Source organism: Budorcas taxicolor, chromosome 15 (genome assembly GCF_023091745.1).
Source record: "Budorcas taxicolor isolate Tak-1 chromosome 15, Takin1.1, whole genome shotgun sequence".
Classification (NCBI taxonomy): domain Eukaryota; kingdom Metazoa; phylum Chordata; class Mammalia; order Artiodactyla; family Bovidae; genus Budorcas; species Budorcas taxicolor.
In genome coordinates this window covers 51745622-51759585 of record NC_068924.1, presented here as the reverse complement: position 1 = coordinate 51759585, position 13964 = coordinate 51745622, and the positions used below count along the sequence as shown (strand labels likewise).

At 42.3% G+C, this 13964-nt stretch overlaps 1 protein-coding gene across 2 annotated transcripts in view; it reads right to left on the bottom strand.

Moving 5' to 3' along the window:
• Positions 1-429: 429 nt before the first annotated feature.
• PPME1 (protein phosphatase methylesterase 1) overlaps positions 430-13964 on the bottom strand; it is a 51334-nt gene continuing 37799 nt past the window's right edge. The window contains exons 9-14 of one of the 2 annotated variants that reach the window (XM_052652471.1): positions 11776-11899; positions 6215-6344; positions 5329-5373; positions 3736-3800; positions 2959-3026; positions 430-1630 (exon numbers count right to left, since the gene is read on the bottom strand). In XM_052652471.1, the coding sequence (XP_052508431.1) occupies positions 1612-1630; positions 2959-3026; positions 3736-3800; positions 5329-5373; positions 6215-6344; positions 11776-11899 (451 nt within the window). In that variant the 3' untranslated portion in view covers positions 430-1611. Of the gene's footprint in view, positions 1631-2725; positions 2828-2958; positions 3027-3735; positions 3801-5328; positions 5374-6214; positions 6345-11775; positions 11900-13964 lie in introns of those variants that run through there. The other variant, XM_052652472.1, reaches the window with a different exon arrangement.

The window sequence follows — 13964 nt, the reverse complement described above, 5'->3', positions numbered from 1 at the left end:
ACTTAGGAATGGTCAATGTGAGTGGCTTTTGGTCATCTGGACAAGTAGACAGACCTAAGTGTCTAGAGTTGAGGAGGTGCTTGAACTTGTAAACGAACTTTGGGCATTAGCAAATGAGAAACTCAGAGCTTGAGGTCATGTGGACAGTGCCCAGACTGTCCTGTTCTAGGCCAAAGTCAACACAGTACATAACTAGAAGAGAGGATTGGAATCTGGTCTCCCTGGCTGCAGTGGAGGCTGGCTCTGTCCATTCTAATGGGCATTCTGATTCTGGGGAGCAGGCAGAGCATAAGACGTTGATGGGCTGCAGGCAACCAACAGGCTTTTCTGGAGCTCTATGGTGTCTAAATCCAATGAACTGTCCCCAACCCCTAGATCAACAGAAATAAGGACAACTCCATAGAGAAAGACCAGATAAAGGTTGGGAGATATTTATTTTCTTTAAACAAGGTCATAAATAACAAAGAAACAAAGAAGGTCCCAGACTTCAGACCCTGAAGCAGGACAGGGATAGGAAGTTGTGGGGTCAAAAGGTGGAGGGGGCTACGCATCACCTAAGACAGTCACAGAGAAGATGGGCTGCAGGAGACTGCCCCTCCCTACCCTTGGAAATGGCGTGCCTGGGCAGCAGGGAGGCTGAAGTGCTGTGATGAGGCAGCTGGAAGAGGGCAAATGTTGAGGATGCTGGACTGTACTGTTTCTATGAAGGGTGACATGGAAACCACAAACAACTAAGATAAGCTGTGGGTCTAGAAAAGGCAAGCGGGCACTCTGCATACCTCCAGGGACCAACTATGAAAATGGTTAAATCTGCTTCTTAAAAACAACTCCACGGGCCTTAGCCTGTGGCTTTGTGCATGGGCTGTAGTGAACCTGGGTTGCTTTATGGCAGGTGAGGGCTCAAGAGGCCCCTGGAGCAGCCTGGCCTCAGCCCAGGGCAGGTGCCCAGAGATGTGGGAGTGGAACGTGGGCCCTCCCCAGATGGGAGGCCATGTGCTTGGACTGGCTGAGCCTGATTTTCAGGCTAGTTTCTTGTGATGCTATCCACCACCCCTCCCTCTACCTAAGGATGAGATCCTGACCTCTCTGTGTCTTCCAAGCCTAGAAGAATAAGATGGGGATAAAAAGGTATTTGACTGGTGTTTTATCTAACAGGGAAAAATAGAGACCATCTTGCACATGGTCCAGCCCGAGGCAAGGCAGGACCATGGCAAGAACAATCTCAAGCAACGGAGGTTCCTGTACCTGGGGAAACATGGGGACCCAGGTACATTACCTAATGCCAGGAACAGGGGCCAAGGGTGGCAGTTCTGATGGAGGCTTCACCCAAGGCAAGGCAGGGAGGACAGGCAAGAGCTATCCCTGAACGGGGAAGGGAGAGGAGCTGGGGAGCCTTAGACTGGGGAGATCAATGTTGATCGAAGGCCCTGGAAAATAATGCTTTGGGCAGGAATACACGAAAGGGTTTGTATATCTGGGGATGCCCATCTACAGGGAGCCGGTGTCACATGGTCGGGCGGGATGGTGAGGAGACAGCGGCATCACAGTGGCCTCTGGTGCGATGTATTTACAACAGAGCTCAATGTTGAGGGAGGGAAGGAGAGCAGGTCACTAACAGCCAGGAAACACACTGTGAAGAGTGGAAAGAGAATGGAAAACAAATGTGACTCTCACTGGCTTACCCCGCTTACCCTGTCTCATCCAGGAAGCCCTTCCTAATGATCACCAAGGCCTTTGCAGATCTCTCCACCTCTTCTCAGCCCCATCCAGGGCTAGATACAGGGTGTGCTCTCAGTGTACAGCTGATCAGACCACAGCTCCAAATGGGCCAGGGCCCCCAGACACTGCTTACTGAGAGAAACTAAGTCTTTATTGTTGACTCCTGGGATCCATCAATGGTCAGCTGCTTGAGGGGTGGTCTGACATCAGGGAATCACTGTGGCTCACTATACCAGGCTCCTGGCATTTTCAATGCCCACCTTGCTTTGTCATCCAAACCGCTTAGGCCCTGGCATTTCGAACTCCCTTATGTAGAAACTGTTTACATTTCTTCAACATTTTTTCTTCAAACTTTCTGAGGGTGGGGAACAAGTTCCCTTGGACCATCATCAGAATCAGAAAAGAGACTTTCCGACCGGCCTGACTCTTCACATGGCCTGCGGAGCTCTGTGAGGATGGGGCCTTCTGCAGCAAAGACTGGGAGTTCCTTGAGGTGGGACCAGGACCATGTGGTTTGGGTCACCATGCCCCTCTTCCTCCTCCTCCTCCACAAAGAAATCTATTGTGTCTCCCAATCCGACATAGAGTTTCCCAAGATGAGAGGCATCCTTTTTCCTCTAGACCAGTGGTTCCCAAATGGGAATGACTCTGCCTCCCTTAAGACATTAGGTAAAATCTAGGAATGTTTTTGCTTGACACAACTCTGTGTGTTGAGAGGGTGCTACTGGTTCCTAATATGTAAAGTCCAGGGATATTGATCATCATGCTACAGTGCACAGAATAGCCCCACCACCACAAAGGATTGCCTGCCTCAAACGTTAACAGTGCTGAGGCTGGAAACCCTGCTCCAGATCTCTACATAGCCTCAAGGTCTGCCTCACCTTCCTCGACAGCAGGGCGGGAGAAGGCATATAGAATTTTTCTAAGAGCCCGGAAATGGACACTTCCCATCCCAGCCTCCACAGGAAGGGGCATCTCAAGAAAAAGTACACATCACAAAGGGGGTAGGGGACTAGGCACTGTTTAATGTCAGTTTAGCAACAACTCACTGGACCAGAGCACACGGAAAGAACCAACCACGGCTTTGCAGAAATACACACGCTGGGCTCTGTGTTGAGGAGGAAGAAGAAAGGCATGGTGACCTAACCCAGGCAGGGGTAAGGCAGAGATATTTACAACCTTGCAAATATCTCTTTGTTGGGGTACTGCTGGGCTCTTTAAATCTTTGTACTTCCTTACCACTGGAATCCACCGATAGGCTCTGCAAACCTGTGCCGAATCAGGAAAGTGGCAACAGCTTCAGCTACCTGGAAAAGGGAGAGATATTCCAGGCCATGTTAAGGGTAGCTACGGGGTTCAGCCTTGGAGGTCCTATGGGCTTCTGTTGGAAGTTAAGGCATTATAGTGTCATGGTCCTGCAGTTCTGGGGAGCCTGAAAAGGACCTGGGTCCTGCAGGGATGGCTCCAGAAATGCCAAGAGGAATGATGTGAAGGCTTAGTTATCCCTGTAGAGTTACAAAGCACTTTTTTCCTACAGGAAGAGCACATATTAATTCCTAACTGTGTGTGTTTTAGGGAACAGTGTTTACCACAGTTATTTCTTCTTCCATCTGGCTTTTGGGGATAATAGAGAAGTAGAGCTTACAATCTTAACCACAGTGCATTAGTCGCTCAATCATGTCCGACTCTTTACAACCCCATGGAAGAGGCTCCTCTCTGTCCATGGGATTCTCCAAGCAAGATACTGGATTGGGTTGCTATTCCTTTCTCCATTTTAACCACAGGGCCCTGGGTAAAACAGCAGGGTGCCAGTAGCTCCTCAGCCCATACACAGAAGGGCAAGACCAAAAGCAGCTGCCAGGGAGAGGTCTGGGGGGCTGGTGGGACTGCATGTGTGTAGGCCCCACAGCAGCTGCTGCAAGCAACACAGGCTGACTCAGAGGCTTATGCTGTCTTCCAGGAGATTCACAGTTACTCTCTCAGTGCCCTCTTACAGGCATCCAGCACCAGACTCACCTTGTCTGGAGCATCCTCATGGACTGCGTGGCCACACTGGGGCAGGACCTGCATCTGGAACTTCCCTGGGGAAGATATAAACCAAAGCCACCTCAAGGACTAAAATGGTCCTCTCCTTACCATCTTTGCAGCCTCACAGGTCACGTTAGCAGGCCAGGACCTCCCCATCACCCCACCCCAACAGTCTGGACCCAATTAACAAGCCTGTGAGGAAGATGGTAATACCTGACATTGTAACCTTGAGCAAATCATTTCCCTTCACTTCTTCCTTCTTCACCTACTTAATATGCGTTTACTTTGGGCCAGACACATAGAAACAGTTCCTGTTTACACTACAGTCTAGTGGGAGAGCAAAACATAAAACTCAGATTTTAATGCAGCATGTAGTTCCTAGGCTAATACTAAGCACATGGAACTGGAAAAAAACAGGAATTGGGTCTTTGCAATAAAACACGGATCCAGGAAGGCTTCCTACACAGAAAAAGTAACTTACACAAAGAAATGGAGGATGAAATGGTATTTGCTCCTAAGAAGAAAAACTTTGGCATGGTGCTCATGAGAGTTAACAATGAGGCTGGAGATGTAAGCAGGGGCCTTATCATTAAGGGATTTGTAAATTAAAGATTTTGAGATTTATTATTACAATAAGAAGTTACTTAACTATGTTCCAGACAGTACTAAACACTTTTTCACACTGTCCTGTATAACACTGTAAGCTCAAACAAATGTGATCATTTTATTAAGAGTGGACAGAGATGACTGATAAAGCAAGATCTCTAAGGAGACCAAAGAATATGGAACCCATCCCCGGTCATCAAGGCCGTGAGACATCGCTTTGTGAGTTATCAGGGTGTAAATGGGAACCATGAGATTGCCCAGGGAGAGTAAGTAGAAAAGAAGGAAAGTCAAGAACAGAATCTGCTTAAGCCTGAAACCTTGGCTCTGGAGTTGGCACCTTTTTTCATATAACCCAAAGTTGCCAGTGCCTACTGACTTCACCTTCACCAAGCCTTTCATCTGCTCTAAAGCCAAGAGCTTCCATGAAATTGGTTCCACTGCCTCCACAGTCATCTGGCCAACACATCTGAACCTGAGCACATGTCACTTTCCTACTCATTACACCTCACAATCCCTGTCAGGCTGCCATCAATTTTCTCATTCTACAAATTGAGAAAATTAAAGCTAAGGCAGGTCAAGTAACCTGCCCAGGGTGAAAAAAAATTAGTAGGAAAGAAGTAGTACTCAAACACAGTTCTCCCAACCTCAGAGTCCTTGCTTTTACCACCTCATCATGTTGTCTTCTAAACAGAACTTGTATCTTTTTGTATTTGGGTTATCTTGGACCTTTCCCTTTCCTAAGAATTCTAACAATAATAAAAATACTGTCTAGTATTCAGAATATCTCCTTTCATAATATATCTGCACACAGTACTTTATAATGCCCCTTTCAAAGACACTGCATCACTTTAATTCTTACAACTCTGAGGTCTATGTGGTAATATAATTCCCATTTTTAGATAGAAAATTTCCACATGACTTTGCCCATTTCTCTGCCCTGAGGGGACCTAGGAATGTAATTTCTTCATAACTTACCTTGCATTTGGCCAATAGTCAGATCTTTATCCAATCTATCAACACCTAGAATAAAATAAGAGAATCCACAAGTAGCTTACTTGAAAAGGCTGTATGAAATAGGTTTTGCTGTTATGAAGTAAAAATTGTTACAAAGTGGTAAACAGGATGACATTCTCAATTCATGTTAATGCCAATCCTAACTTCCTGAGTATATAGTCTCACCACATGAAGCTTTCGAGGCTGATGTTCCCTATAATCACTTTGCTTGTTTAAGCTGCTTTCTGAAAACAGGCTTTACTTTTTAAATTTCCTTTTTACTCAGAATATCCTTATACCACTCAAGGAAAAGGACTTGGGTTTGACCAGGTACAGAGTCCAGGCCAGAATTAGGTCATCCCTGGTGGATGCTCATGCTTAGTTAGTTATGGATTTGTCAAAGGAAGGAGAAAGGGCACAAATGAGTAAGCATGGTATTTCACTTTGGAAGTCGCTACCCATATGGTAAACGCTTTTAACAAAGACATAACTGAGATGACAACATACATACACTGCCAGAGACTGAATTGTGTCCCCCCGCCCCAAAATGTATATGATGAAATCCTAATTCACAATGGGAACACATTTGGAGATATGAAGGTAATTAAGGTTAAATGAGGAAGTAATGAAGGTTAAATGTGGTCACAAAGGTAGGGCCCTCGTAAGATAAGCCTGGTGCTCTCGCGCGCTCTGCCATGTAAGAACACAGTGAGAAGGTGGTTGTTTGCAAGCCAGTAAGAAAGCTCTCAGCAGAACTTGACAGGCTGGAGCCCTTATTTCAGACTTACAGCTTCCAGAACTGTTTAAGCCACCCAGTATCTTGTTATGGCATCCCAGGCTGACTAATACATAACACATGCACACTTACCAGCCAAGAGCAGCAATTTAGGAATAGGACAACTAAGAAAGAGATTGGATAAGCCTCGGAACCAGCCATCCCAGTATTTTTCTGTTTTTGCCAGTTCAATTCTCCAAGTGTATGGATGGTCTTTCTTGGTCTAGAGGAGTAAGAGCAAGTTTTGAGTCTCTGAGGGCAACCCCAGGAGGAACAGGATAAAAACTAGGGCTTTGGGAGAAGGAAAGGGAAAGGAATTAGCACATATTAAGGGCTTACCATGTCCCAGACATTTTTAATATACATGTAATCTTTATAACAGCCTTGTGACATAAGTTACTGTTGGACTTGCATGTTTAGATGATTAGAAGCATACTTTTTACTTTTTATTAGTTTCAGTGAACCTAGGAAACTTTCATAAGATCACAAAGCCAGTAAACTGGTACAGCCAAGATTGAGCTTCTTATACTCAACTGGCAAAAAAACACATTATCCAAAGAATAACTACAAAAAACACTGCAGTATGGAAAAATGCTTATGACGTAACATTAAGTGAAAGAAGCAGAGTACAACATATCATCTAAGTTAGGATTACTACTGGAAAAATATGGTATGCTTTGAGAAAGAACTAGAAGGGAAAACTGAAAATAATGTTGATAAAATATTTTTTCTTATATTTTTATATGTGACAAAGATATGATGTAAACATGTATGTTAGTGTGTGAGCATGCTCAGTCATGTCTGACTCTTTGCAACCTCATGGACTGCAGCCCACCAGGCTTCTCTCTCCATGGAATTCTCCAGGCAAGAATACTAGAGTGGGTTGCCGTTTCCTTCTCCATATGTATGTTTATATAAACAGAAATTTATATATAATTTAAATAGTAATTTTAAGAAGGAAATGACCAAATACAACAAAATCTGTTAAACCTCAATATAAAGTAGATGGCACAGAGTATGTGCTCATCAAATACAAGCTGAACAAATCTGCATCATGAAAATTTTGAAATATTATAAATGAAATAAGTAACTGGAATACCACATCAACCACAATATGAAAATCTAGAAGTGAACATGAGACAGCATATATTGTATTAAAGATCACCAGATGGTTAAGGTGTTCATGTTACCCAAAGTGATCTGTAGATTTAACACAATCACTTTCAAAATCCCAATGGCATTCTTTGCAAAAATTCATATGGAATATTAAGGGATTAATATTTATTAATTTAGGCATAAAATTCATATGGATATTAAGGGATCCCAAACACCAAAACAATTTTAATAAAGATGAACAAAACTGGAGGACTCATACTCTATTTCAAAATATATTACAAAGTTACAATAATCAAAACAGCACAGTACTGGTGTAAAGATAGACAAACAGAGCAATGGAATAAGCTCAAGAACCCAGAAATAAACCTCACATATATGGTCAAGTGATCTTTGAGAAGGATGCTGAGACCATTCAATGGGGAAATGACAGTTTTTTCAAAAAAACAGTGCTGGGGAAACTGACTACCCACATGCAAAAGAATGAAGTTGGAGAATATATAAAAATGAACTCAAATGGATTAAAACCTAAATATAATAAGAACCTACAACTATAAAATAAAGTTGTAGGTTCTTGTAAACTTTTTAATAAAGCAGTTTAAAAAAAGAGATTTATGCATAAAGAAATATCTCTTGGACAACTGAAGGTTATTCAAGAACCAAAATAATGTTTTCCCTTTTTTTCCCTGTATTTTAACCATTATATATTAGAGTCCCCTCATCCCCAATAAAAATGTATAGATTGTTTTCTTTTATAGAACAGAATGGATGCAACTGACCTCTTATGTATGTCTCAGGGCAATTTCAAACACAACTTTTTATACTGTGCTAAAGAGAGATGCCCCTAAGAAGCTGTGCCTGGTTTTTTGTGTTGTTGTTGCTACATTTAATTGGCATTACTAATATTATCTCCATCATTTTACTCTTCCTTTATTGTGACATCACTGACATACAACATTGCTGCAGGTGTACAACACGTTGATTTGACACATGTATACACTGCAGTGATCACCACCATAGCGTGGTGACCACCTCTATCATGTCACGTAGTTATCCTTTATCTGTAGTGGGAACAATTAAGATCTGCTGCTAAGTCGCTTCGCTCGTGTCCGACTCTGTGCGACCCCATAGACGGCAGCCCACGAGGCTCCCCCGTCCTTGGGATTCTCCAGGCAAGAACACTGGAGTGGGTTGCCATTTCCTTCTCCAATAATTAAGATCGAATCACTTAGCAACTCTGAAGTTTATAATACAGTACTGTTGCCTATGATTACTACTGTGCATTAGATTTCCAGTACTCATCCACTAGCTGCAAGAAGTTGTGACTATTGGGGTTTCTGTGTCCTTCCTCAGGTGGAGACTGTCTAGCTAAGTTCCTCACTGATTGATGTGCCTCAGTTTGTCGTCCTAACAGAACTGCTGGAGTTCATAAAACCCCATATATTAGGGCCTATAAAAATGATAAGAAAAAAATGAGTTGGAATTAAAAACCAGAGGATCTGGATGTGTGTTAGCACTAACATTTACATGTGACCATAGGAAAGTACCTGCATCTGAGTCGCAAAACTTAATATTTACAATGCAGAGCCAAAATGAGAACTAGAGAGGTTAATGTGAATCATTCAGTATAGATCCTAGCACACAAGACAGAAAAAGTAACTGACAATTTGTGTCAGAGTTTCAAATCTACTAAACACTATTTGATTACCTTGGACAAGTCTTCATCTCTTGAGTCTCAGTTTCTACACTGTTAACGTGTGAGAAAAGATCTCTCCTCACCTCACAGACTGTGGGAGAGCAAACTGATCACGCATTATTCATAATTTTGTGAACTCCAAAAAGGTACAAAGTATTATCTGAAGGATGACAAGAAGATCCTCACTAAATTAAAAATACTGTTTTAAAAAATGTACTCTCCTTGCTGACACTAGCATCTCCAAATGCAAAGGAATATGTGGTGTACACTGAGTCCATTCCCTGGCATAAGTAAGATAGTCATAATCCATCCCTGAAAGTCTGTGGCTCATACTCACTAATCATTTCTCAGAAAAAGCACCCCTTCCCACTACCATCCTCAAACCAGTTGCTCAGCAAGTTGTCACAGAACACTTACTATGCACACAGCCTTAAGCTCTATGTTGAGAGAAATTCACACATAACATCAGTTCCTCTCCTCCAAACACATAGGTTATTTTTTGGGGGAGGCAATGCTTGTTATTAGAGGACACTGAACCTGTATTATAGGGATGACTATTAGAAAACCATATATTATGAGTGTGGCTTAAGAAAATCAGTTATATGACTCAGTCACAACTTCAGAAAAGAAAGTGCTAAGTTGTGTCCTACAGACTCTCAGTGCTATACTACAGAGGGACTAATATAAACTGAGGTCAGAAAGCTTCCCAAGGAGATACACCCTGAAAGACGGGTAGGATCTGATCAGTTTTGGGTAGACTGGTGGTAGGAAATGGGATTTTCTCATGAGATAAACCACAGGAACAGAAGTAGAGGTGAGAAAAGGCCTGGTGAGAGAGCAGTTCTCTCTGAGGGTAGGGTAATACTGTGAGTTTTATGTTCCAATTTGTCAGAGTTATCAAGAAGTACTTTGCCAGGAGCCAGCACGAGGAGTCCCTCCCGTGGCAAAGGTCACGAGGTTAAGGGGTCCGACAGGCAAAGGTAAGTCCGGCTTAAGGGAGCCTTGCTGGATTTTCCCGAGCATCTACCCCCAAAACCAGAGTCTGCTTGCCGTACTGCATTATGCTTTTCACTTACGCTTCCGACATTAACAGGGGCTGTCCCCCCACCACCTTTTTCTGGAAAAAGGTAATTTAGAGCTTTTAGATAGTAAGTCTCCTGGGCATAATAAGAGTGTTTCAATCCAAAAACCCCTCTGGTGGCTTTCTAGCCTGCCTATAGGATTCCTACAGCTGCACATGTGATTGTTTGCAGCACAGGAAGCTCAAAACATCCTAGGAATGTAGGGGCTTCCGAGGAGTCAAAATCATTAGAATAGGACTGATTGAGGGTTTCATTTGTTGAGCCAACACCTGCTGCCAAATTTTCATATCTTTTATTTGTTGATATAGTTGGTATATAGAAAAAAAAAAACAAGTAACAACATAGATCTTTGAGTTAAGTACCTTCTTTGTTATAACCCACTGCACCTTTGTTCTATAGGGATGTAACTTTAGTGCTTTGAGGGTGATGCAGATTAAAGAAAAACACTTCAGGGGAAATGAGATTAACATTCATTAAGGAAGAGAGCCATAACGGGCCTCTTGGCCAGAAGATAATGTAAATCACCTGAGACCTTTTGTATACAAAAAGATATACAGAAAGGGTGAGGACTACTGCCCCTGCATGACTCTGTATCTTCCATTATGTAAAACTTAGGGTATATAAACACCTTTTAAAAATAAAGTTGGGGGTTTTTGCACAAGCTTGGCCTCCCCCGTGTCGACTCTCTTTCTCCCTCTCCCTCCCTCTCTTCTTCAGGCTGATCCCTTGGAACGCGGAGGCTCCCCATGTCTACTTATTTGCCCGGGCTTCTAAGACCCACGCGAGAGGGAGCCCAAGGTGGGGCACCCTCCGCTATTCAAGCAGGCGCCTGTGGCCTAACGTAGACGGTGCAAGTTTCTTGTCTTGAAACTTTATTAGCTTTCCGTGTAAACCAAAGAATATCAGCCTCTTTCCTCCACTAATTTTCCTACTACACTAGTTTTTCCTAATCTCTCTTTATATTTCTAATTAAATAATTCTTTCCTAAGACGCCAACTCTGTCCCCGCTTCGAATTACCCTGGATCTACCGGGGCTGGACCCGGGCAGTACTCTCTGCTTTCAGCCAGAACCACCATCTTCCAGTAATTCGCTAAAATGACCAACACAAAGAGAAAGAGGAGGGGCAACTGCTACAGGTTCTCTAGGCCTTTTAGAAAATACGGAGTTGCTCCTTTGGCCACATACACGCAAATCTACAAGAAGGGTGATACTGTAGATATCAAGGGAATGGGTATTGTTCAAAAAGGAATGCCCCACAAATGTTACCAGAGCAAAACTGGGAGTTTACAGCGTTATCCAGCATGCTGTTGGCATCACTGTAAACAAACAAGGGCAAGATTCTTGCCAAGAGAATTAATATGCGTATGGAGCAATTAGGTACTCTAAGAGCTGACAGCTTCCTGAAATGTGTGAAGGAAATGATCAGAAAAAGAAGGAAGTCAAAGAGAAAGGGACTTGGGTTCAGCTGAAGCACCAGCCTGCTCCACCCAGAGAAGCACACTTCATGAGGACCAATGGAAAGGAGCGTGAACTTCTGGAGCCCATTCCCTATGAATTCATGGCATTTTGGGTGTAAAAATAAAGACCTGGATTGTAAAAAGAAAAAAGAAGTGCTTTATATCTTATAGTCAATCTAAGTATCTATTATGATAGTATCTTTGTCCCTTAAAATATCCAATGATGGACAAAAAGAACAATGTCACCTTCCTTTCCCCACCTTACACACTATCCCATCCTTCGAAGAATACTGACTTTCACTCACCTCCATGTCATCTTCCTTTTTCCTCTTGTTTACTGACTCACTTCCTTCTTCGTCTTCTTCTTCTTCCTCTATGATTCCTTCCACTATAGACTTTGAGCCTTCTGGACTTGTAATTCCTTCACATCTAGGTATTTAAAAAAAAAAAAAGTGCTATCACACACCTCTCTTCTACACACAAATTACCTTAGAGAACCTGATATTTATAGCTTTTTATAATCAAATACAAGTTAAAATTTAACAATGCTCCAGGAGAAGGGTGTGAAAAATGTGCATTTAAAAGTGTACAAAAGTAGACCAGGGCTATAGAAGGTCATGGCCAACATTTCACTATACTCCAAGGGCTGGTTTCTGATTCTTGAACCGATGAATGTTTTGTTACTCAGTTGTGTCCAGCTCTTTGTGACCAAGGACTGTGACCTGCCAATCCATGATCCACAGTCCATGGTCTACAGGTTTCTCCAAGCAACAACACAGGAGTGCGTTGCCATTTCCTTCCCCAGGGGATCTTCGCCACCCAGCGACTGAACCCAGGTCTCCTGCATTGCAGGCAGATGCTTTACCGTCTGAGCTACTACTGACCCACAGAAGGTAGTAACCATTTCCTGAGGCATGGTGACAAGAGTTTTATTGGCATTATCTTATATAATCCTCATAGCAATCCCTTAAAATAGCTCTGAAGAGTTAAAAAATTGTCCAGGATCATTTAGCTCATGAGTGGATGAGGCTAGTGCTTTTCTACTGTACCCTGTTTATAGTACAACAAGGCTGAAACAGATTGGTAAAAGGCCCCCACTTTTAATTAGCTGACAGAAACTGGCAATTACAATAACCAGGGCCAGATAAACCTTAGAGATTAGTGCATCTGATCCAACCAATTATTGTTGTTTTGCATCTAAAAATAGTATCTCTTTATTTTATATAATTAGGTAGAAAAATTATTACAGGAACAGCTGGTACCATAATTTCTTTTAAAGAGAACTCGTTGAACAAAAATACATTGGCAGATGCTAAAAGTAAAACTTCAAGAGCCTAGCTGGCAGCTAGGGCCAAGGTCTGTTGTTCATGATAATTTCTCATTTTGCGTTTGAAAAAGGAGAGAGAAGGGAGACGAGGAGAGAGAACAGCAAGATAAAGAGAGACTGGGACTAATTGAAGGGTCAGTCAAACTTCAGTTGTAGATTTTTTAAGAATGGTAACTTCTGTCTTCTCTACCAAACCTTTAGTGATATGTATGTTGACAAGTGTTTCGTTAAGTGGGGGTTTTCTTAGGAACTTGAGGTGTCAAGTTTCACAATTAGGTCAAAGTATTAATGAAACAATATGTGCTTTGGGCTTCCACAGCAGTAATTTGGGAGGTTCAGGGGAATTATACCTAGATCAAGAAGGGCAGGGAGGTTCCAGTGGGCATCTAAGTGACAAAACACAGATTCTTACATATATAGTTTTACATATTTAGAGAAACCATCACTTGAAGTAAAAATGTAAAGATAACTGAACTACCTGAATACAAACCATGTAACTCTTCACTGCTTAAACAAATCAGATCTCAAAATATTCAAACGTTGAAAAATGAGCATTCTCACAACTTATTTAAAGTCTCTGCATTGTGCCTGCCAGATATTACTACTCAAATTGCTCTTTTGGATATAAAATCCATTATGTAGGCCTTAAAGTCAAATACATAGGAGTTTGAGTTCTAAGAATATGAGTTCTATCATTCATTAGCTATGTGATCCTGGGAAAGTCACTTTACCTTTCTGAAATTCCATTTCCTCCCATATAAAACAGTCACCTTGAAGAGGTATTCTAAGGATTAAATGAGGTAGTGCAAATGAATGAATGAATGAAATGAATGAATGAATCCAGGTAGTTATCATCAATGGCTGCTAATATTAAAAAAAAAAAAAAAAAAGACAACCAGACATTATGTGCTTCCTGATAGCAGTACACAAGATCACCTATTGCTGTTGCTGTTTAGTTGCTTAGTTTTATCTGACTCTATTGTGACCCCATGGACTGTAGCCCACCAGGCTCCTCTGTCCATGGTATTTCCCAGGCAAGAATACTGGAGCGGGTTGCCATTTCCTTCTCCAGGGGATGTTCCCAACCCAGGGATTGAACCCAAGCCTCTGGTACACATCTCCTGCATTGCAGGCGGATTCTTTGTGAACAAATAAAAAACCAAAATA